This window comes from Vulpes vulpes, chromosome 12, assembly GCF_048418805.1.
Source record: "Vulpes vulpes isolate BD-2025 chromosome 12, VulVul3, whole genome shotgun sequence".
Lineage (NCBI taxonomy): Eukaryota > Metazoa > Chordata > Mammalia > Carnivora > Canidae > Vulpes > Vulpes vulpes.
The window spans coordinates 184,089,758-184,114,183 of NC_132791.1; the positions used below are offsets into that span (position 1 = coordinate 184,089,758).

Genomic DNA, 24,426 nt, shown 5'->3' on the forward strand with positions numbered 1-24,426 from the left:
ATTTGTGTTCTGAGGTCAGAGGTCTCTGAGGCCTGGCTGGGCGTTTGCACATCACGGGGTCCACTGTCCCAGACCTATCCCAGTGGTCAGCCTTGGCTACCAGGGGCGTCTATTTCCTGCTGCTCATTCCAGCCCTGCCCTCTCCTAGAAGAACCTGTTGGAACTGAGGTCTCCTCAGGCCCGGCCCTAGGACCCGTCTCTGAGTAACCAGCTTCCTTGGCAAACCTCTGATTTGGGTTAGCACTTGGCAATGTCCTGGGGCCGAATCTGCCTCACGCTGGAGCCAGGTGGACCAGCCTGGTCTGGGTGGACCTAGCAAGCAGGGGCTACGCTCTGCTTGCACCCCTTCCCCTTCCTGCCCCAGGGAGAATGCTCTGCTCTGGCTGCTTGAAAGAGAGGGGTGGGGTTTAAGTCCGCTAAGAGGGAGCTGAAGAAACAGATGCTGCTTCTGGGCTCCTGCCTGTGATGGAGGGATGATTAGTTTTAGTTTTCAGGTGAGGGAACTGTGGCTTAAATAAGTTGCCTGAGGAGATACCATTGGCAAATGACAGATCACGGTCTGACCCACGGACCAAGGAGCTTGTGCTATCATCTCCTCGTTTCCAGCAACACCAGTGACATCTCCTTGTGTGGCTCTTTAGACTCTGAGTTCCACTAGAGGCAGGGACTGTGTCTAACTTGGTAACTGTAGTTTGCTAGAACATAGCATTCTGTGAAGCACTTAGTAGGCGTTCGTTCATTCGTTCGTTTGTTCATTCATTCATTCATTCATTCATTCATTCATCCTACCTATATTTACTGCATGCCTCCCATGTGCCGGACACTGTCCTAGGCACTAGGGCAGTGAGCACCTCCAAGCTCCTGCTCTCTTGGCCTAATATTCTGGTGCAAGAAGGCAGAAGACAGTTTGCTGTATGACTTGGTGGGTGGTGATAGGAACTACGAAAACATCTAATGCAGGCAAAAGGATATTATTTAAATAAGGCAAAGACTCTTCGAGTCTTTGAATAAAGAATCTTAGAGACATAAAAAGAGTTGCCCCTCCATGCATGCGGGAGACGATGGAATGCCAGTCATTCTCTTTGGACATAACAAAGAAGCCTCAGAAACACTCATATTCTTTGGGAACCAGGACTGGATTATTAGGTCAGACAATTAGGTCATAGACCTTAGGGCTCAGAGATGACATTTCACAGGACACAGTCCCAGTCTCAGGAGTTTGAGGCTCCATGATACAAAGAGCTTTTTCTTTCTTTTTTTTTTTTTTTAAGATTTTATTTATTTATTCATGAGAGACAGAGAGAGGTAGAGACACAGGCAGAGGGAGAAGTAGGCTCCATGCAGGGAGCCCGATGTGGGAGTCAATGCCGGGACTCCAGGATCACACCCTGAGCCAAAGGCTGGTGCTCAACTGCTGAGCCACCTGGGTGTCTCACAAGAGCATTTCCAATGACAGTTTTATAACACAGAATATTAAAGAATTAGATATCTTGACACATATTTTCACTCTGGACAGAAGGGCGAGTTTGATAGTTTTGGGAAGTCTTAATTCATCACTTTATCTGAATCAGCTTGCTGATGCAGGAAAGTGCGTGTGTGTGTGCGCGCGTGTGCGCGTGTGCGTGTGCAGACTTCAGACAAAAAGGAGGGTTTCTCCTGTCTCGGATTTTCTTTCACCTGCAGGCAGGAATCCACAGTTTTCTAGGCAGAGCACTAGATTTTCATTCATTAGCACTGAGAGGGGAATAAAATAAAAAGCAAAAATGCTGAAAAGGGCAGAATTTAAGATTATTAGCAAGTGGAATATGGAACATGGACTGTTTTTTATGTACAGGCAAGAGAGAATGACGGGCACGGGGCTGCTATTTTGGATAGGATAGTTGGAGAAGGCATCTCTGCTAAGGTGACATTGGAGCGCAGACTTAAAACATCGGGATAGAGGGAGCAGTGCAGGTATCTGGAGCAAGAGTGGTTAGAAGGCACAGCAAATGCAAAGGCCCTGAGGTGGGGTCATGCTTGGGTGTTTGGGGTAACACTCAGGAGGCTCACGTGATTGGAAGCACATTGAGTCAGAGGGAGGAGGGTACTAGACAAGAGAAAGTGGCAGTGATTTCCTAGGGCCCTGAGAGCCTTAGTAAGGGCTTTGGATTTTGTTCTGAATGTAGCAGGAAGTCCTTGGAAGGTTCTGAGTAGAGGAGTGACGAGCTGACTGAGGTTTAACAGGCTCACTTTGACTGCTGGCTGGAGAAGTGACTTCAGGGGGCCCTGTAAACCCTGACTGATGGAGTGTTCCCTGAGGACTTCATAGAGGCTCCTCTCATGGCCATTACTTAGTTGTCCTGTCATTGCCCTGGTGCCTGTCCACTGTCCTGAGAGCCCTGTGACCACGTTGGGTTCATCCCTCGCCTCACTGCAACCCCATTGGGTTGTCACGAGATGGCCGTGACTGAAGAGACCAGAGTCCTACAGCTAGAGCTCTTTGAGGTAACATGCTGCATTTTCCCCTGTGCAGGGTCTGATGTACCGTGATGCCTGTCGCTGGGGCCTCACACTGCAGACATACGTGCAGCTCACCATGCTGGACCACCATACTCGTCCTCAGGTACATTTCAGTTGCTTGGCTTCAGCCTTCTGAAAGCGTTCTTCATGTTGGGGGTATATGGTAGCCAGGAAAGGAGGCCTCACGAGGAAGCTGCGAGAGACCTGGAGCGCTGCTCAGCCTCCTGTGTGTCTGACGCCAAGGGCTCCTGTTCCTGCACTCTCCGTGGTCTGGCCTCCAGCGCCTCCACCCGGCAACCTAAGCTAGGTGTGCCACTGTGAGCTCGAGTCTTCACAACCTGACCACTCCTGGGCTCAACGTTATTTACCTCAGTTCTTCTCCAAGTGTGCCTGGATCTGGAGCAGCAGGAGCACCCAGAAACTTGTTAGAAATGTACATTTTCGGGCCCCATCCTGGACCTGGTGCACCAGAAATTCTGGAGATGAGGCCCAGCAATCTGTGTTTTATCAAGCTCTCCAGGTGATTTTAATGCATGCTTTTGTTTGTTTGCATGTTGAGAACCACTGATCTAACCTTCATGAGGTCTGGCTCTTGGTTCATATTATTGGGTGAAAGAATTTGATTGGCTCAGCTTGGGTCCTGTGCCTAGCCCTGTGCCAGTCAGGTGTTGGGGCAGATCACAGACCTGTTGCCTCGACCCCTTTTATCAACAGGCCTGGGAATGGGAGCAGAGTCTCTTAGCAGAGACTGGCTGAGGAGAGCTGCATTGGCTCCTCTGGTTCAGCATTGGAAGCCCAGCCCAAAAGGCCAGCTTTGGGTGCTCTCCATGAAGGAGACGGGAGATCCCTACGGCCAGTGATGTTGCCACGCCCACTCTGCTGGATGGTTTGATCCAGGGCTGCGGGGTTGTGACTGTAGCTATCGTTCTACAAATCTGCATCTTTTTATTTTTTTTAAGATTTTATTTGTTTATTTGACAGAGCATAAGCGGGGGGAGTGGCAGGCAGAGGGAGAGGGAGACCCCAGGACCCTGGGATCATGACCTGAGCCAAGGCAGATGCTTAACCAGCTGAGCCATCCAGGTGCCTCTAAATCTGTATCTTTTAAAAATGGAAAGATAGGAGCAGATCCATATGAATTTCTTTCTCCCCAAATATCTGTCTCCATGATACAGATCAGAGCCTCTGAGGTTGGCACTTTTCGCCTTTGCCCACCCTGCTTCCCCTGAGCAGGCACTCAGTTGCAAATCTAAATTGTATCTAAGGTCTGAATATAAGAGGACGTATATGTTTTTATCTATTTAAGGAAATCTGACATGAAGGATGGAGAGAAAGAGATGGACAGATAAGGAAAGAGGAGTGGAAGGAGAGATGGCTGAGCGGGGAGCTAGCGGATGGGCAGTAGAGAGTCATAGATAAGGAGACGATGGGAAAAATGGAAAGGAAGACGACAGACAGATAAACACAAGGAGAGAGAGAGCCAGGAAATTCCTGGGTTATAGCTTTGAACGTGCCTGTGATTTGCTGGTCCAGGTCCCATGGGTGCTGTGGGCCAGGCTGAGTGAGAGCAGGGTTTGCCAAGTTGGGCACAGTCCTTCCCAGTATTCCAGAAGGCTGCAGTGATCCTCAGCCAGCCCTGTGAGGAGGCACCAAGGTCTCACATCTTTGCGGGCCCTCGGTCGCTGATTTGCAGAGTCCCCCGGAATGTCACCCACATCCCAGCCCTCTTGGGGCCCTACCTCCGACATATAGATCCATCTGCTTAAGCAGATGCACACTGTGTGGCTCCATAATCACCACACTTTTCACCTGACGACACTCTGCTGGACAGCCCTCGGCAGTTTTTCCAGCACTTCCCCAAGTCGACAAGCCAGTTGAGCCTCACCTCTCCCGTGAAAGGCTGCGGTTGCTGAACCCATCAGTCCCTGCGTTGTCGCACTGGCCCCTGAACTTCAGGGTGTGGGGAGGGTCCTGGACTGAGGGCACAGTGCAGGCGAGGCCCGTGTCAGACCCGCACTTCTGCTTTGGTGTCTGCCTCACTCCCACGGCTTCTCTAATCTTGTATTTGGCAGAGACCAGAGGCAGGGGGAGCAACACGCATTCTTCAAGCCTTCCTGACCTGAGTCAGTGAATCACTTTGTTTTCTTTTAGACATCACCTGTACGGTTGATGGAGCGGTCGATTCACAGCGCAAGATATATTTTTGTAGAAAACCTATATAGAAGGTACCGTAGTTCACACCATTGATTATTTATAAAATCATTAATTTTGTAGAAATTAAACTGGAATGTATGGATTCATGTGACAGATATTGAGTACCTACTCGGTTGTATCTGTTAGCTCCTGCCACAGGAATGCTCTGTAACAGCCAGCCCCTGGACCTCGGTGGCAGACAGCTTTCTGCATTGATTGCTCAGGCATCTAGGGCGTTTGGCCAGATGACTCTGCTGACCTTGGCAGCTGGGCCCAGTGATATGTCTGGGGGTTGTCTGGTCAAGGATGGCTCTGGCAATGGTGACTGGGGTGACTCCTCTCTCCTTGCTGCTCATCCTCCTTATGGGACAAGCAAGCTAGCCTGGACACTTCTCATGGTGACGATGGAGAGCAAAAGGCACCAGCAGAAATGCATGAGTGCTTTTCGGGCTTCAGCTTCACATATGCTAACATCCCACTGGCCAAAACAGGTCATGCTAGCCGACCCCAGTCTGACAGGTTGGGAGGGCCGATGTGGGTGACATGGGAAAGTGGGATGTGGGGCTGGGTGAAGACCTAGAGCGACAGAGCATTCAGTCTAGGACGTTATGCACAGCGTTTGTTATAATTTCACTCCAAACTGTCCTCTGCCTTCATGGGAGTGGACTCTCATACAGACATAGTTAGGGGACTTCTGGTGGCCCACAGTGCTGAGGTGTCAGAAGCTTGGGACCCTCCTGATTTCTGTGCTCAGTTGACTGCTGATTTTAGGGGTCTTGGGGAGATGGGCTACAGGGTGCTATTTGAAGCTTCGACTCCTTCCACACCCCTCTCTCCTTTGTAGCTGTGTGCCTGGTCGCCCTCTCCTTGCCAACCTCTGCGTTACTGCTTCTTCCTGCCCTGAGCTTGGGGTGCTGCTATCGCTCCCTCACAGACGGGTCCTGATGTCAGGTTTGTCCTGACATCCGTCTTCCACTCTCTACATGCTGGCTCCCTGCTTCTTCTCATCTGTCCTGAGTGTTGCCTCTTCCAGCCCTCCCTGGCCACCCTGGCTAGATGGGTTGGACCTCTTTCCCATTTAAAAAAAAATTTAATTTAATTTATTTATTTGAAAGAGAGCAAGTGAGAGAGCATGAGCAGGAAGAGAGGCAGAGGGCAGCCCGGGTGGGTCAGCGGTTTAGCACCTGCTTTGGCCCAGGGTGTGATCCTGGAGATCCGGGATCGAGTCCCACGTCGGGCTCCCAACATGGACCCTGCTTCTCCCTCTGCCCATGTCTCTGCCTCTCTCTCTGTGTCTCTCATGAATAAATAAATAAAATTAAAAAAAAAAAAAAAGAAGAGGCAGTTGGAGAGGGAGAGGCCGACTTCTTGGCCGAGTAGGAGCCCAGTGTGGGACTCAATCCCAGGACCCTGGGACCACAGCCTGAGCCACAGACAGATGCCTAGCCGGCTGAACCACCTAGGTGCCCCTCCTTCTCATGTTTAATTACTTCTTTCTGTTGTCTTTCTTTATAGTATATAAGACAACTTTTGAGTAGGTTGAACCACATGAAATCATTAACATTTGACCAATTTTGACCTACAAGAGTGGCAGTTACATGTGGTTCAACTTGGTTTATGTTTATTTGTTCAATTGTCTGTTATGTCTCCCCCCACACCCCCAGCTGAACCATAAGCTCTTCGAGGACAGGGGGCATGTCAGCTGTACTTGCCTAGCATGAACCCAGCAGGGGGCCGCACAGGGGCCATATGGTTAGCTGTCACTGGGTGGGCGATGGGATGTGTGAATGCTCTTGGGTCTCCAGCCAGACCTGTTCCCCAGGCTCTGGCCTCAGCTGTTTCACACCCTTTCCTTTGACGGGGCCCCTATAAAGGCTTCTTCCATTGGTCCTGAGCTGCCGTGGATCATGCCTATTAGCCTGTGTGGCCCCAAAACGAGAGCCTCTGCTCCCATCCATTCGGAGCATTAGACTAATGCCATGGGGTCAGGACAACAGCCAGGGCAGGTTCTGACTGTAGCTTTGTCCTCCCAGCTTCCAGCAGGAGTGGTCCTGATGCTAGAGCCCCATCTTCCCCCAGCTGCCTGAGATTCACCTATGGGGCCAAGGTGTCCACCACAGGTTTACCCAGTGCTTTACTCTCCTTTGCTCCCTGCTCATCATTGTCTCTGCCAGAGGGAAGACAGGCAGAGGAGAGATGAGAAAGAACAAAGGAGCCCCACCGGTGTTTGCTTATTGCTCTGATGAAAGTGTAGGCCGATGAGTGGACCCTGGGCAGCGGGGTGGGACTTCTGTGCCCTTCGCCTAGCGAGACTCTCTGTCTTGTAATTGCCATCAGCTTGGCCACTTCTGTGTGGCCACCACTGGCTCTCTTTGAAGAGAGTAACTGGGAATATAATGACCAGAGGCCCAGCGGGAAGAGTGAGGTGTGGAGTTCGGAGAACCTGGGTCCCATCCTGGCTTTGGAATTTGCTGTCTTTGTGAGCATGGCCAAGTTCCTAAACCTCCCTAAGCCCTCCGCTTCTCTAATTCCTTGTTGTCTATCTCTGGAGATCTTATGCAACAGTTGCCTAGTTTAGGTTTTGTGCCCCTTATGCAAGTCCTGTCTACCCTGCTCTTCACAAAATTCACCAGCTAACCCCCTATCCCTTACCTGCAGGCTGCCCAACACCTGGCAGATTTCCCCAGGAACCATTTGTCTCTGTTTTCTCAGGAGGCAGTTTTAACTGATGTCCATGGGCTTTGGGTACTCATGCCTGTAGTCTTTCATTGCAGCATTTTTTTTTTAAAAGATTTTATTTATTTATTCATGAGAGACAGACAGTGAGAGAGAGAGAGAGAGAGAGAGAGAGAGAGGCAGAGACACAGGCAGAGGGAGAAGCAGGCTCCATGCAGGGAGCTCGATGCGGGACCTGATCCCGGGACCCCAGGATCATGCCCTGGGCCAAAGGAAGGTGCTAAACCGCGGAGCCACCCAGGGATCCCCCTCATTGCAGCATTTCTGATGGGTGGTTCTCATGTCCTGATATCCGTGGCTATGGTTGAGGTCATAGGTCCCTTGCCCTGGGCTGTCTTGTGGGGAGTGTAGGAAAAAGACTATAGCTTTTAACTTTTTAGAGCTGTTCTCCTGCCTTGTTAACTTCATATTTATGCCTTAGCTTGGTATCTGTAGTTAGGATTTGTGTGGGGCAGTGAACCACAGGTGAGGTTTATCGTGTCCCGGGAAGTTTCTGTTCTCGGGATCTAATTGGCTCAAGTTCCTGCAGCCTCAGGAGAGCATGGATTCCCCTGCAGACCTTGTCGGAGCCTGAAGATTGGTCTCTGGTATCACTTGGTGCAGCCCAGAGGCTGCTGGTTGATGGGGGCCTTGGGCACTGCAGAGGCTGCTGGGAACACTGCGGCGGCCTGGGGGGCGGCCGTCTGCTGCCTCAGTTTCGGGGAGATGGGGGAGGCTGTGCTCCTCAGTCCGTTCAGCGTAGTCCTCCAGAGGCCAAGGAACTCTCCCGCAGGTGGCTGCCTCTCCCCTGCCCTCCGAGCCCCTAGAGCCCAAAGAAGCCGGCTAACAAACCGGAAGCTGCTTTGAGGTCTCCTCTCTTGTCTTAGAAATGTATGTGGACTTTGCAGTCTGCTCTATAATGTGTTCTTGTGTTTGCGTCTCTAGCAAACAGCCTGCTCAGCATGTGGCATGGGAAGTACCCCGTCCTTGGCCGAGTGTCTCAGAGTCCCCAGGTTCAGAAGGTGCCGAGAACTCAAAGGGGCGCAGGTGCTTCCCCTGTGACCTGGACCCGGTTATCTGTATTCCCTGGAAACAAAGGCGTTGGCTCAAGTGGTTGAGGGGCAGGCCAGGCGCCACACTTACTGTCTGGTTCTTCACACTCCTCTGTGAGCCCTTGAGGCAGCCCTGAAGGGTAGGCACCGTTGAACCTTTTGGCAGAGCAGGGACTGAGATGGGATCCGGGGCCAGTGCCCCTTCCTGGCCTGGCAGGCGGGTGAGCAGGGGGAGCTGCCCCGTGCTCTGCTGTGTGGGGAGGCAGGAATGAGGGGGCGGTGAGAGGCCTCTGGGTTTCTCTCCTTAGGGCCAGAGGCTTCAGGCTGCTTGGAGCCCCCAAGGCGCCGACTTAGAGGAGCCAGGCCTCTGTCTCTTTCCACTTGTCCTTATGGTGGGCTCCCCCCACAGATCACTGTGTCTCTTGGTAACACGCACATGCTGCTTTGCTGAGGCCAGGGTGGGGCCTGAGAACCTACATTTCTAACAAGAGCTCTGGGTGGCAGCCATCCTGTTGGTTGGGGAGCACACCTGGAGGAGTAGGACCTCAGGAGAAGCCAGCAGCCAGAGGCAAGGAGCTCTGTGCCCAAATGCCAGGCCCTTTTCCCTGAGAGTTTTGTTCCTGTGGCTTCCTTGGGGTCAAGAAGAGTAAGAGCTCAGTCCTGCGGGCTTTCCTGGGGGCAGCTGGCCCACCTGGTGCAAGTTCTGTAATGCGTGATTTCCTATTGCCTGCACTGCCCATTATATTTCTTCATTTCACATTTGTTGCTTCAGGTTTTAGTTGTTGGGGGGTTTTTGTTGTGTTTTCTTTGTTTTAAGGGTCCGCAGATTTACTCCTAGGCCAGGAGAGGTGCAGTCATAGGCCAGGGGTTCTCTGCGTGGAGGCACAGTAGTGTGTTTTTAGCCAGAGCTGACGAAGCCACAAGTGCAAGGTAGTATGGAGTGTGGGCCCTCCTCGAGGTCACTCTCCTTACAACGCCAGCTTTCCTCGACGCAGTGGGTCAGCAACCGTGAAGTGTTACTGAGAAAGTAGGTGTTTTAAGAGGTTTCTGCTGCCCCCAAATGCAGATGACTGTCATTTTGAGCCTAAACCAAATGTGTGCTAGAACGGAGTTTATCTGGATCCTTGGCACACGCCTAAAATAGGATGTTCTGTTTCGCAGGGGGAGTTGAGCTGGGCGCTGGGGACCCTAGGATAGCACGTGTGGAGTGTCGGCTCCTGCCTGAGCTCACGTCTCCCCCCACCCTCAGATGCTCAAGGAGAAGGCTTCCTACTGTGATGGACACAGCCCTTTCACAGGGCGGGGGCAAGTTGCTGCTGACCCTCAGTGTTGGGGTTGGTCCTCTTCTCTTTCTCAAAAGCCGTTGAGAAACATTCCAGTCTTGGCTTGGAATCTGGGGAGGGAGGGGTGGAAGGTACAGCAGGCCACATACTGGCATTCTGCAGCCCCCTAAAGCAAAAGTTCTCGAAGATGTCCTTGCCGTTTGGGCCTCGAACAAGTGGGGAGTTTTCCCAGGGAGAGACCTGGCTCTTCTGGGCACCCCACAGCAGCAGGTGTGGGGTGGGCACAATATAAGTGCAATTACACTGGACACGGGTGTGAGAACAGCATGGTAATTGCTAAAGAGGAAGATTCCAGTTACATTGCCTCCTCAATGACTGGCACTTGTGAGGCGTGGGCACTGCCCTGAAATGAAAAGCTGAAGGTGGCGAGAAAGCCTCGCAGGGCTAAACCAGCGGCTAGGCAGGCAATTGTGTGGCCCAAGCCCCTGAGCTGAATAATTGAATGCAAAGGCTTTACAGGATTGCTGGTCACCTTTTCCTAAGAGCAGAAGTAGGGGGATTGAGTGGGGCCCAGCTGGAAATGACCGCTGACTCAATAGGGCAGGTGGACGTTGATCAAGACCCTGCGTTTGGAACAGTAGGCAGGTCCTCCCATCTCCCTGGCTGGCCTGGGGGCTTGGCCTCCCCTGCTCTGGCCTAGACCAGACACTCAGGCCTACGTCATGACCCTGAGAGCTGTGCCTTTCCTCCAGCTGAGGCCAAAGAGGCGCTGCAGTGTCCAGAGCAGCCCCTTCCACAGACGGACCAGGGAGGGCAAGTGATGTCACGGTCATACGGGTTTGGGGGCCATGGAGCCCCAGGCTTCGGTTCCTGCTCAGACTGAGTTGGGCTTCACTGCTCTGGGCCTCAGTTTTCTTTTTCCTTCTCTATTCCTTTTTTTTTTTTTAAGATTTTATTTATTTATTTGACAGAGAGAGAGAGCACAAACAGGGGAAGTGGAAGAGGGAGAAGCAGACGCTGCCCAGAGCTCATGCCTGGAGCCGAAGGCAGACGCTCCACCGCTGAGCCACCCGGGCGCCCCTCGTTTGGGTTCTTAGTTGACACTGTGCTCCCCGTGTTCTGTGCTGTGACTCAGTTTGGCAATGGCAGCTTTGGGGACTCTCCCAGCAATGGGATCTGGCAGGATGTACCTTGACCCTTGCAGACACAGGTGAAGTCCTCCAGGGTACAGTCTGAGGCTGCCTGTCCCACATCAGGGACTTGTGAGACCCCTGCCACGGGCGGCCCTTCCCTGCGCGCTGCCCACTGGCCCGCCACCCCGAGTCGCTCCTCTGTTCGGGGGCCTCCAGGCCACCCTGCGTGTGTTTTAGTGGAGAAGGGGAGGGGCTGACTAGCAGCTTCCATTTGGGAAATCCGCATTCCTTCAGAGTCAGTTTTGTTCTCCAGAAGAAAAGCGAAGGGAAACCTGTAAAGAGAGTGGTTTGGTTTCCTAAAATCAGCTTCTCTCAGCTACGACTAACCAAAACCCAACTCAACAACGAGGTTGTTGCTGGCTGTTTTTTTTTTTTTTTTAAGATATTATATATTTATTTGACAGAGCACAAGCAGGGACAGAGGGAGAGGGAGAAGCAGGCTCCCCGCTGAGCAGGGAGCCCGACCAAGGTGGGGCTCGATCCCAGCACCCCAGGATCATGACCTGAGCTGAAGGCAGACGCTTACCCAACTGAGCCACACGGGTGCCCGTTACTGTCTGTCTTAATGACAGGCTTCAGGGTCGCTTTCATTCAGTGGCTCTGGCCCTGTTTTCCTACTCTATCTTGTGTCCTCAATACGACTCCCTCCCTCATGGTGACAAAATGGCTATGGCAGGATCAGGCCTCTCATCTGCTGGCCAGAGGGTAGGTGTCTTGCCAGGGGCTTCCTCTGAGTGGGAGTAAGCGTGGCTTCCATCAACCCCTGCAAACCTCCCTCGGGTCTCACTGGTCCAGGCTGGGCCCTGTGGCCAGGGGATGCCTTGTCCTGATCGGCTCAGCTTGGTGAGGTGAGAGTATTTCTCTTAGACCAGCTGGGCCTTCCCTGAAGCTTAGAGTGGGGTCAGGTTTCCCTGGAACCCACAGGCCTGTGGATAGACCCTGAATAAATAATGGGCTACTCTTTTTTAAATATTTTTTTTTTTAAATTTTTATTTATTTATGATAGTCACAGAGAGATAGAGAGAGGCAGAGACACAGGCAGAGGGAGAAGCAGGCTCCATGCACCGGGAGCCCGATGTGGGACTCGATCCCGGGTCTCCAGGATCGCGCCCTGGGCCAAAGGCAGGCGCCAAACCGCTGCGCCACCCAGGGATCCCAATAATGGGCTACTCTTAAGGAGGTAAGAGGAAAGAACTAGGGGTTGGGCAGCCACCTGTCCCCCCACCGTAGCAGCCTTTGGTCGTGAAGTCGTTCGTTACCTTCAGTTCTTGGATTTCATTGGCTCGGGTCCCCTCGAGGATGTTGTGGGAGTTGTCCCCTCCACTGCCCTCCTCTACTCTTTTGGGGAACCCTCACATGTTAGTCTGCTCTGGTCTCCTGGCTGAGGTCCGATGCCTGAAGACCTCTAGGGCGCCAGCAGCTGCCCCTCTGCCCCTGCTGTTCTTTATCAGGCACTGTACTTTTCTTTAATTTTTTTTTTTGTTGTTGTTTATTTTCTTACTGCTCAGCCTGAGCACAGCTGGTCTCTCTTGAGGGCACCATGACCATCTCAGGGACCAGGGCTGGGTGTCCCTCTTCAGTCTGTGCCATGCCCTGTCATTTGGACCCCAGGCAGGGCTGCTTGTGGCCTCAGTCACCCAGAGATGCTCCCCTCCAGCTGTCTGAGCTTCTTGCCTCCCTCCATGCCCATCCCTGCACCCCTCCTCCCTGCTAGGTGGAAGTCCAACTCCAGACCATCCTTCCAGTGGGCTCTTCTCCCACCCCAGCCATTGATAGGCAACCAGAAGCCCCCTGTGTACTCTGGGCCCAGACACGGCCTCTGTCCTGTAGCCGGTCCTGCCAGATTCTGTGGATCCACTCTGAGTGGATCCAAGATGGTATCCAAGGTGGGTGAGGGGTTAAAAGGAAGACTTCTCCTGGGCCTCTGAGGATTACCCAGCCTTTGACAGATCTCTGTTCTCAGGTTGCCCATCCTCTGGCTCTTTGCCACTGGTTTCCTTTTGGGGCAGGGGAAAGGTGTAGGAGCCGGGGGGTGGAGGGTGGGGGGAGAGATGCCAGGCCTCTTGCATCCTTAGTCTCTTGTCTTGGTTCGTTAATTCGTTCGTTCGTTCGTTCCTTCTTTTTCAGTTAACATTTTAAATATGTAATTGTTTCCCCACCTCCCAACCCTTGATTTGAGAACTAATATGTTACCGATTTTGGAAAATACAGGAAGGTAGAAAGAAAACACTAAAATCCCCTATAGTCCCACAGCTCAGAGAAAAGCACCGTATTCATTTTGTTTTTCCTTCCAGTCTTTTTTTTTTTTTTTTTTTAAGATTTTATTCATTAGAGAGACACAGAGAGAGAGAGAGAGAGAGAGAGAGAGAGGCAGAGACACAGGCAGAGGGAGAAGCAGGCTCCATGCAGGGAGCCCGACATGGGACTCGATCCTGGGTCTCCAGGATCACCGCTGAGCCACCTGGGCTGCCCTCCTTCCAGTCTTTTTTTTTTAAATGTGTGAACAAATTCTCATGAAAATACAGTTGGGTCAGACTACACACAATTTTATGTCCTGCTGTTCTCATTGAACATTCAATTGTGAGTGTTTTCCGTGTCATTAAGTATCATTTTACACCACCACCATTCAGTTACGGCACGGTTTGCTGCTGTATCAGTGTGCCAAGATTTCATTTTTCATTATTTTAGGCAGTGCCACAGCAGGCACCTGTGATTATTTCCACAAAATAAATTTCTAGAGGTGAAACCGGTTTTCTGCTCCACCTGCCAACCTGAGCACTGTCCCTGTTCCCTGGGGACAGGCTTCAGAGCCCCTTTCTCTGCTTGGAGGTCAAATCCCGTAAGTGCTCTCCCATCAGCAGGTCTGTGACACTTGCTGCGTTAGACCATAAACCGTCCCCTGGTGGCAGAGGGTCAGAGGTGTTCTGGGTCCAATATCATATGGATGAGGCTGTGCCACGTACCTTGTGCCACACCCTTCATGCAGAAGGACCCACAGATCCTTTTGATGAATAAAACCCCAACAATTCTCGTTATAGTGGGAAGATGCCTGAAGTGGACTATGTGGTTCTGGCAGAATGGTTTGATTGGATCCTGAAGAACATCGACGTGTCCGTTGATTTGATAGGTGAGGGACCCCCAGGGCCGGGAGGAGGTGCTTGGGGGGCTGCCAGCCAGCAGGGGTGCGGGCAGGGCCCTTACCACTGGTGATTCTTTTCACCTTCTCCCCAAGGGCAGACAGGATCGGGCGCTTCTGGTCCCTCCTGGCAGAGCACCCTGTCCTCTGTGCCTCCCGGGTCTGTTGTGATTTGATGGGGTTTTTTAGTGTGCAAGGAAGGGAGGAGGGACAGAGCCGGGACCTTTACTGAGACCCGCAGGCCAGAACCCGCGCTAAGCTTCGTGCACATACAGAGCCTCTTCAGCCTCTCAGCAATCCTGGGCGGCTGGTGACATGGAAAGAAAAACGGAAGTTGGGCTGAGGGTCAAGATGACTGGAGGCCCCACAGCCGGTCAGCGGTCGGGCTGGGAGCTGGCTGTGGTCTGCGTCTCCTGCTCAGAGCTTCTGGCAGATGGTTCTCTGCACGCCTGGCCCACATGCCTACCTTCCCCCTCTCCCCGGCCTCCACTTCCAAGCCACAAACAGGGTAATTAGAACCACATATTATTTTTTTAAATTGCAGTTTATCTCCGGACTGCTCCTGAGACCTGTTACCAGAGGTTACAGATGAGATGCAGGGAAGAGGAGACGGTCATTCCCCTGGTGAGTGTGCCTGTGAGCCCGCAGAATGACCGGGAAACCACCTCCACCCCAGCCCGGCCCCTCCCTCTGTGAGATCATTGTGCTCATTGCTGAGAGACAAACAGGAACTGAGCATAAACTCTGATTTCCTCTGTGGGTGGAGACCCTGCATGAAGTCCAGACCTGCCTCAGTTCCTGGGGTCCCAGACGCACAGACGCATCCCTGCTCCCCCTCCCCACCCAGGTGTCCCCAGGGCTTGTCCTGTCCACCACCTGAAGATTGCTTGCTGTGCATCCTGCTCTGGAGCCTCGCTAGAGCTAGAATGTTCCCTCCCGCTGGCAGCCACATCCCCCGTGCTGAGTGTAGTACTGGGCTCGAGGCGGTCCTCTTCGGTGCTTGCCCGGTGCCTCGCCCTTCTGGGTTCTGGCTCAGGGCCACAGGGACTCTGGTCAGGACTCTTGTAACTATTGGGCTGCTCTCCTTGTCCTGTTCCTTCACCCCTCCATGTTCCCTCCGAAACCTGGCCTCCACTTTGCTGCTTGGGTGCAGCTTCCAGTACAGAACGCCACTCATGCAATTTCCTAGCCACAGACCCTTTGGTGTCTTGCTGCAGTCTGGGGTCAAGTCCCCGCTGGTAGTGTGCCATCCCGGATCCTGCCTCATGGACGTTATCTCCCTCCATTCCCTGCCTTTTATGTTCTGGCCACAGAGACTAGTCGTGGCTATGCTCACACTCACACTCACTATGCAGTTGCACAAATGTGCCTTTGTGTAGTGATTTCTTTTGCCTTCAGCTCAGATGTCACCTTTTCCAGGAAGCCTTCCCTCCATTGTGCTCCCTTAACCTCTGGGCTCACGGTGATCACAGCCCTAAGGACAAGCATACCGGAACTGTTTAGACATTTATTCCCCATCCCTCATCAAACTGTGAGCTTTTTAAGATTAGATCTTATTGCTTCTGCATCCCCAGCATGTTTCCCAGAGCTTGGCGCCTAGGAGTTCTTCAGTACAGAACTGAATGCCCCATGTGAATGCCACTGGGCGTACACAGACAGCAGCTGGACAGGCATTTATAGGGATGTCATGGAGGTCTGAGCTCAGGATGGGCTGGACTGGGTGCCCTGGAAGACCTGTTGAGTCTGCAGGACTTGACCCTGAGGCCCACCCAGCCTTGTCTTCCCCAGGCACCAGCAAGGTTGCTACCAGCTGTGAAGGTGTAGGCCTCCCTCCAGGTAGCTCCTTTGAAATCCGGAGGTAGGAGTGATTGGAGGAAGGGCACAGTAGAGCGGGGCTGGGCCGGGCTGTGGTAGGACACAGCCATTCTATGCAGTGACCCAGATGTCCCGAAGAAATGACAAGTCTGGAGTTCCTACAAGCTGTTATCAGCCAAGCCATTATCTTAACATTTCTGACAAGGCCTACAGGACAAATCTGTCATTGCCAAGGGAGAACTCAGTGGTGGATGAGAAGGTGGCCATGAGGCTTTCCTGAGGGCTTCCGGGCTGGCTATAAATTACTGCTTGGGGAGGTGGTTGTGTGTGGCCTGAGCACCTTGGCCTGTGCATGAGAAAGTGTGTGCCGTCCAGTCCTGCCTGGTGCAGAGGCTCTGATGGCTTAGGTTGTGTCTGGGCCTCTTTCCCCCTGGGTTCCCCATCATGGTGCTTTCTGAAGTTGATCTTCATGGTCTAGGGGGCCCACATAGGTCACAAGTTGTCTGATGGGGTGGACGCAGTGGGAGTGGGTCCCCTAGGCCAGTCAGGGCTGCAGTCCTTTTCGAAGGAAGGACAGAGGGGAGGGTTCAGAGGCTGCCTAGGGCTGGGGATCCTACCATGAAGGAACCGGTGGCCCTGCTGATGGCGAAGTGGCAGGAAGTGTGATAAGCCCGGTGGGAGGGTGTGGACGAGGCAGCAGTGGTACAGGGTGGTGCTAGAGGATGGAGTAGGGGCTGGAGTGATGCCTCTCACTGTCACGATGCCCAGGCTGCCTGGTGGAGGGAGTGGCTGCTTTTAATTCTATCCACCTGAGCCAGGATGATGGTTGCAGACTCCTTCGTCCCAGCCACTGCTCCATGGTAGTTAACAGTCACCCCCCTGCCTGAGATCCTTGGAGGAGAGGTTTGTTCCCCTCCCTGCTCTTGACAGCCTGCGTGCCTGTGTGTGTCTGTGTGTGTGTTCCCTGGCAGGAATACCTGGATGCCATTCACCACCTCTATGAGGAGTGGCTCATCAAAGGAAATCTTTTCCCTGTAGCAGCCCCTGTTCTGGTAAGTCCCCCTGGCAGGGCTGGCGACTTTTCTGGAAGGAGGAGTGCCCCAGGGAATGTCAGCCACACTGCAATCTGGGAAAGGGCAAGGTCCTTCAGAGCTGGAGGATATAGAATAAGGAAGCAGGGAGGGTAGAAGGGGCCCTTTCTCTCTCCCGGTCCTCAACTGTAGATGAGTCTCACAGTCAGCTGGACAGACCTGAGAGAAGGTGGCCTGTCCCAACGTCCTTACACTGATGGCCACAGTAACATCTCACTTATCCAGCATTGTCAGTGAAGGAGTATTCCAGATGGGTGAAGCCTCCAGATGTGGGTTTTGGTTTTAACCACTAGGGATGGTGGTCTTTCTGATGCAACCATCCCTTCTTCAGTGGCTAGCAGGCATGGAGCCTCATTGCCCCTCTTCTCGGTGACCCAGGGCATCTGAAGGAACACCAGTTGCTGTCTGGGCTGTTACACAGTGACGCCCTTAGGAGGTGCTGAGGTGTGTAGGACTGTTTGCCCCAGACCACTCATGTCTTTGAGTTCCCATGTTGGCTTCGTGTAGCAGCCCTCTTTTCTCCTGCTGATACTCGCCACCTCTAACTGTGTGTCATTTCCACCCGTCCCTCCTGCCTTTCCCAATTTGCTGCTGCTGAACTTCTTCAGATGCGCAAATGGATACTGAGACATTTTGGGAGCGTGTGTCCAGCGTGGGATCTGAGAGAGGGCTGCTCACAAACTTTTGTGCGTGGCCTGAGGGATATCTGTTTGAATTGCTCAGACACTTCTACTCATGGTGCTTCCAGGCCATGAGGTTGCTGGAAAGTGAGATATTACTGTACTGGATTTTTAAAGAAGTAAAATCTATCTTTCCCCCTCATTAGGGGAATATTAAGATGATTAAGGGGAAAAGGGAGGAAAGTCATTTATGGGCTGGCTGCAGGGACAGCCATAGTGGATTCTTTTTTTTTTTTTCTTAATTTATTCATGAGAGACACAGAGACAGAGACACAGGCAGAGGGAGAAGCAGGCTCTATGCAGGGAGCCCGATGTGGGACTCGATCCTGGGACTCCAGGATCACGCCTTGGGCTGAAGGCAGGCGCTAAACTGCTGAGCCACCCGGCTGCCCCAGATTCTTAAGTGAAAATGTAGTTGAGAATGTGAATTGACCTATAACCTGGTGCTGTTCTGCTCTAACCCTCCTTTGTATCTGCCTGTGACCTTGGACTTCTCTGCCGCTCCTCACTGCCTCCTGCCTCCATCCTTCGCTCTTTCCCTCTGTGAAGGGTGGATGATGTTGAGGTCAAGTGCAGCCCTGTGACCCGTGTGTTTAATTTCCAGGTGATTGAGGCTGACCACGACATGCGGAAAATGCTAGAACTCTTCCAACAAAATCGGGACCGAATATTAACTCCAGAGAATCAGAAACATGGTTCATAGGATGGAAAGATCATGCCAGGAAAATGCCCGCTGCTACCAATTTAGCTATTAGGAGCAATTTGGAAATATCTCCTTTCAGGAGGGTTTTATATCTGGCCACATTTGTATTCCTGATGGTCTTTTCCTCTTTACCAGTGTCTTCAGCCTGGGTCTCTGTTCCTTGTGGGTAGATGACAAATGGGACCAATGGGTTTGTCATGCCCTTTGGTGTTTGCAGGCTTGCACTCCCCCAGCCCTTCTCCTGGTGCTTCCCACTGCTGGGTCCATGTGAGTAAGGGAAGAGCCACCTGAAGTTATGCTGGCCTAAGGTCTCTAACCCTTCCCACTACTCAGGAGGGTGAGGTGGTGGCCTCTGAGAAGCTCAGGCTAAAGGGTTGCCCAGGGTCACACATCCAGGGACAGTGGAGTTGGCACAATTCAGACTTTTGGTGACAGAACATTCTGTGCCTCATCCTGAGAGCCTGTCTTCCCTTGCTACAGATCTCACAGCTGTATGGGGAGAGCCAGCAGTGCATGGAGACAGTATCATCACTTTCTCATTATCTGAGTAGTTCTCGAGGGCCATTGATGTTCTTAGACTTTCACAAAATTGTGCTGTATTTGGCTTGAGCCTAATGTTCAGTGGTTTCCCAGCATGAGGCCGCTGTGGCATTTGCCACCTCGGCATCTGGGCTTCTGTGTCCTTGGGAGAATCATGCGTTGGCTCCTGAATGGTGTTTGGTTTCCTTGGTGACAAAGGCCTTGCCTGAGCTGCCGCCAGTGCCACGTCAGAGAAAGGGCTTTTGGTGTGTGGATGGTTTGCCCAGTGCCAAGCTGGGGCAAGGGGCCATCAGCCCTGGATTCCGAGGCCACCTCAGTCTATAATGGCCTTGTGTGAAGAGCTTTGCCTTTGGAATTACTGAGAAGTTGTGGCCTGGGGAAGAGACACAAGTGGCCTTATGTCTTTTTGAAATGTTTTTCCACCCAAGGAGACACCTTGGACCAGAGAGCATGAAATCATCTTTATTGGCTCAAAATATATCTTAGCTTCACTGAGCTGTAATAATGCATCAAAGCCACAGCTGTCTCTTGAGTCAAGTGGGAAGTAAGAGAAAGAACAGTCTCGTAGGGGGCGATCTGGACAGGAAGATCAGAGCTTGCAAGCCAAGGCTCTTAGAGCACTCGTGCTCCTGATATTTTGGAGGCAGGCCAAGAGAGCTTCAAGAAGCCTGGCTGTAGATGTGGGGCAGGGTCAGTTGTGACCTTTGGGAAAACAGGCCTCAGCCTCTCCTGAGCAGCGGTTGTTGTAAACAGGTTGGAAGGCCTCGTCCCAGCCTCTGCGTGAGTGTGGCTCCTGTACACACTGTGGCTGACAGGCATCCTGCTGGCCCAGTTGTCCAGTCCCAGAGGGAGTGCTAAGGGGGCAGGCACTGTGACTCCCGGACCAGTTCTTGGGCCACATGGTCAGGATGAGGGCCACAGGGCAGGCACTGTGACTCCCGGACCAGTTCTTGGGCAGCAACCCAGTGGGGATGTGTCTCTTAGCCCAAATGTCAGTGGTTGACCAGAAGCCTGGGGGAGGCAAGAGCCTGTACTGCCAGGTGTCTTGACAAGCCAGGGAAGTCTTTGTAAATTTGTAAATGAACAGTCCAGTATCCCCACAGCTCACTTTAAGCATCTGTTTTGGGGGAAATATGATTTAAAAATAGTAAAGTATTGCCCTGTGGTAGCCAATAAATCCTTCACCTAAAACCTGTTGTTAATTTTGGAGTGCTTCCTAGGCCAGTGATTTTAGCTCCCTCCAGCATCCTTTGCCAGTAGAATAAAGTGTTTCATTTTGTAAACTCCATCTTTCCTAACATGGGATGGATGGGCTCGAAGGAGCTCACCATCCTCTTGCTCTGGCCCTGCAGAGGATGCTGTGTATCTGCAGAGGCCAGAGCAGGTGGCAAAATCTGTCAGCCCAGATAGTCACACGAAACACATGGTGCCCAGCTTGCATGGATGAGGGTTGCTTTTCCCACGTGGCAGGCAGGGCTGGTGGCTTCAGGGGTCATGGAGCAGTTACAAAAGCCAGGGCAGAAGAAGGGCAGATGGCACATGGGAGGCGGGGGGCCTAGTGTTAGCGCAGAAGGAGGTGATCCCCAGAGGCTCAGGAATGGCTGGGAGGAGCCTTGCAGGGGCTTGCATCTCTGACCTGTTGACCTAGCAAGCCAGAGCAATGACATTCCAGATTTGCCAGGGTTGCCCCATTCTTACTTTGAGGTGGGGTTCCGCAGGGCATAACGTGAGCATACCCCAGAGCTGCCTCAGCTCTTTGACTCTTAGCAATTAAAAAAAATTTTTGAACAGCATATACATTGTTTTAGTCAGCATTTTTAGTGAAATAGTTCTAATTTACACTTCAGGTTTTTAATTTTATATGCAAAATACATTATTAGAATCATTCAGAAATATCTCATGTACCTGGCGATTAAAAAACGAAATGAGATAGGAGTGCATTTCTGTGTCACATAGAAGCGTGGAGGTGGGTGATCTGGGGCTGGTGTGGTGGCTCCGAGGCCATCAGGATCCCGGGCTCCTGCTTTCGGTTCCCAGTTCAACTTCATGGTTCGTGGCTTCCTTCCTCCCTCCAGCACTTCCCTGTCCAAGATGGGGTCAGAACTCCTGCTCCGGCTAATGTTGGCCAGGACATACGGTCCCTGACATACTGTCAGAACATGCTGTCCCCACTCACACGTGAATTCTAATGTTGATGATGACGTTTGCAAGGCACAACTGAGATAAGCTGGAAGGTTCTAACAGGATTTTGCTAGAGGCCTTGGGGGTGGGGCAAGGGCAGGAGGGACGTGGGGACCCACAGGCTGGACCACAGGTCCGGCATTCGTGCTCTGCCCTCTGGCCCCACGTGTCCCTCCCTCCTGCCCTCATGTCACCTCACATCCTCCTCACCGGCCGGTGCTAAGGTGTCCCCTGCTCAGCCTGCCTCTGAGATGGGCAGAGACCACCAGTCTGACCTACTCCCACAGCGTGGCTCTCAGGGAAGCCCTCCCTAACTGTGGACCCCAGGAAACGATGTCACCTTTCCATTTCTCTCCCTCCCTCCTTTCATTTCCACCCGAGCTCCTCACCTAGATGAGAAGTGCCCCCCGCAACCTGTGGGGTACCTCAGTCAGAGACCCTTCCTGGGACTCCTGCAGACTCATACCAGCAGACCTGGGGCGGGGGCGGGGTGTCGGGGAGAGGATTGAAGCATTTACTACTCTGAGACCAGGTGGATGTTTCCAGAACCTGCCTACCCCTGAATACTGTTGAATCTGTGTCATCTTGTTGTCCTAGAGCCCTGGAGCCAGATGGGGGCGCTCCCTGTAAACACTCCCACATCTGTGGAATGAATGACCTTCGCCCCTGGGGTCTCTCCGTCCCGAAGAATTCTAGTTATTAGAGTAACTGACGGGCTGCTGGAAACAGCCCCCCTTGTGGAGACTCTAGTCACAGTACTGTCCCGCCTGGTGCCTCTGGGCTTTGGCGGTGGATCACTCACCCGGGGCCGCAGGGTCACTGGCAGGGCTTTCTTCTCCTAATAACCCCAACCCTGCAGCTCCCCGAAGGCCCAGTGAGCTCAGTGCTCCCCTAGGTCACAGAAGACTGAGCTTGCCAAAGGCTGTCATTTAAACAGAAGCCGGGAGAGAGCCAGTCTTGTGGAATCTGGAGTGGGTTTCCACGTTTACTGCTATCGTCCTGAATTTCTCCATTTCTTGGCTTTGTCTTCTGCAAGGCTGGGGTCCATGGAGCACAGGTGTCCTGGGAGGTAATAATGGGTGTTCTGAGAACGGAGGGTTCCGTAGTCCAGGAAATTTGGGAAGCGCCACCTGGCTACTTTCTCTGAGAGGCACAAGGTTCAACTCCAGCAGTCCGGTGATAGACACCTTTTCAACTTGAAGCCAGGGACTCTCAAACTCTTTGACAGTAGAACCCCTCATTGGGGAATAGCCATTAACAGTCTCCAAGAGAGTAGTGTTCCTCGGAACACATATGGGGAAAAGCACTTTTAGGGGACCTGCAGCTGCTTTTGTGCTCTTGGGAGTCTCTAGCTCCTGGTTCTCCAGTTTCAGCGCATCTGAATCTCCTGGAGGGCATGTTAAAACCTGAATTGCTAGGCCCACCCTCAGTTCCCAATCTAGGGGGTCTAGGGTGGGCAGGCCCGAGAATCTGCTTTCTAACACTGTTCCAGGTGACGATGAGGCTATGGTCCAGGGGCCACCCTTTATGAGCCACCTCTTGAGATTGACACTTTCTAGAATCAAACATCCCAGAGTTCGGAGAAAACCTGGCACCTTGTTGATTGTTGAACATCTTGTGAGCGCTGGTTATCTTGTCTATCAAATGAGAGAATTGCTCATTTCTCAGGGCTGCAAGGATAACTGACCTGCCACATGGGAGGGGTCTGGTCCAGGGCCAGATATGCAGCGAGTGTCCCCATAAATGTTTGTTTATCCGATGTAGCCCAGAAAATGGGGCCATAATGCAGTTGCTTGGCTGAGAAATGGAAGCAACTGCAGTGACCAGCACTTTCCATCCGAGTGGTGTGGATGCTTGCTCTCACCAGTTAATCAGGGGGCCACCTTGACTGATCTGTTCAGTAGGCACAGGCTACAGCCCTGGTTAGGACTGGCCTTTGGGACTGTGCCTCTGAAAAGTGCCTCATGGCTTTTCTGGAATAAGAGAGCACAGGGCAAGCAATTGGCCTTTCTTTTCTTTTTAAAAATGTTCTTGTTTCTTATGAGGACTCTGGATCTGCGTCTGGCTTTCTGTGGCATGAGAGGGCTGGAGAGACAGCTGCTTCTCAGGCCATGGCAATGGACACCGCTCCTTGTACCAACAAGGCCCTGGATTCCTTACACGGTAAACTGATGGTTTTCTAGTCTTCTTGGCAGATCTTCTCCATGGGCTTAGGTGATCTCTCACTAGTCCTTTCCCTAATGCACAGAGCAGATTTATTTGTAGCCAGGGATGGGTAGATGTTGGCAGTTCTGGGCTCATCTAAGAAATGCCCGGAAAAATGGGCAATGGCCAATTGTTAAGTTTTAAGTGAATCTTACCTTTTGGGATCCATTTGGCTTTGTGGGTGGGACATGGGCTTTGGGGTCAGAATATGGGCTGAGATCCCAGTTTCCCTTGTTATTGAGTACGAGACCTTTGGCAGGTCCCCTCACTTCTCTGGCCCTGTTTCTTCCTCCCGTGGACACTGGGGTGTTTTTCTCCCTCATGAGGAGAGAGGCTGCACAGTCTACGAAGGGGTAAGTTAAACGTAAGATGAACACAAAGGGTCTGGAGCTACGCCAGGCTACTCTCTCCTCCTTCAAACTCCTTCCAAGTCTCTGAAGTTGGCTGGAGAAGAGACCGACTTCCTTGCACCTTCCTGGAGGGAGAAGCTGTTGGTGGACTGCTCCGAGCCTGAGTGGTAGAGATCTTGTGTTTTCATTTTTAAGACCTGCTTCTTCATCAGGGGTGTGGGGGACCTAATAGTTCAGCATCTTCACCAGCCATTTGCTCAGTCCAGAGTCCTCGGGCAGTCTGTGAGCAGGCCTCTATTCTCTGCCTATATTTCAACAGCACTTATGCAGGTTTATGCATAAACCCTGTGGCAGGCCCTGTGCTGGGTGACACGTGCACACTGATGAACAGGACAGACACAGTCCCTTCACTCATGAAGCATATAGTTTAGCTTCTCCTAGAGGCCCCTGTCCTGAAATATTCCTGAGAAAACCCCCACTGAGGCAGGAGGGCACCACCAACCTCAGCACTCCCTTCTGCTGGGGTAAAGAATTTAACACCATGATATATCTCAAAGAATCAGTGATAAAACTAACACAACATTTTCATGAAGTAGTAGGATGCAAAATTAGCATATGCAAACAATAAACACAGGTCACAATGGTAGCGAAAATCCCCTTTACCATGGTAAAAAGATTAAATATTTTAGAATAAATTTAACAAGGTATGTCCAAAAACATAGAAGAAAAATGCCAAAAATTCTCCTCAAAGGCACCAAATAAGACTTGAACAGGGATCCCTGGGTGGCGC

General features: G+C 52.2%; 1 protein-coding gene across 3 annotated transcripts in view; it reads left to right on the forward strand.

The window, feature by feature from the left end:
- TK2 (thymidine kinase 2) overlaps nucleotides 1-20,091 on the forward strand; it is a 29,130-nt gene extending 9,039 nt beyond the window's left edge. For 2 of the 3 annotated variants that reach the window (XM_072731747.1, XM_072731748.1), the window contains exons 5-10: nucleotides 2,513-2,602; nucleotides 4,651-4,724; nucleotides 13,974-14,062; nucleotides 14,616-14,695; nucleotides 16,858-16,938; nucleotides 18,262-20,091. In XM_072731747.1, coding sequence (XP_072587848.1) covers nucleotides 2,513-2,602; nucleotides 4,651-4,724; nucleotides 13,974-14,062; nucleotides 14,616-14,695; nucleotides 16,858-16,938; nucleotides 18,262-18,360 — 513 coding nt within the window. In that variant the 3' untranslated portion in view covers nucleotides 18,361-20,091. Of the gene's footprint in view, nucleotides 1-2,512; nucleotides 2,603-4,650; nucleotides 4,725-13,973; nucleotides 14,063-14,615; nucleotides 14,696-16,857; nucleotides 16,939-17,308; nucleotides 17,422-18,261 lie in introns of all 3 variants that reach the window. The other variant, XR_011996150.1, reaches the window with a different exon arrangement.
- Nucleotides 20,092-24,426: the final 4,335 nt, after the last annotated feature.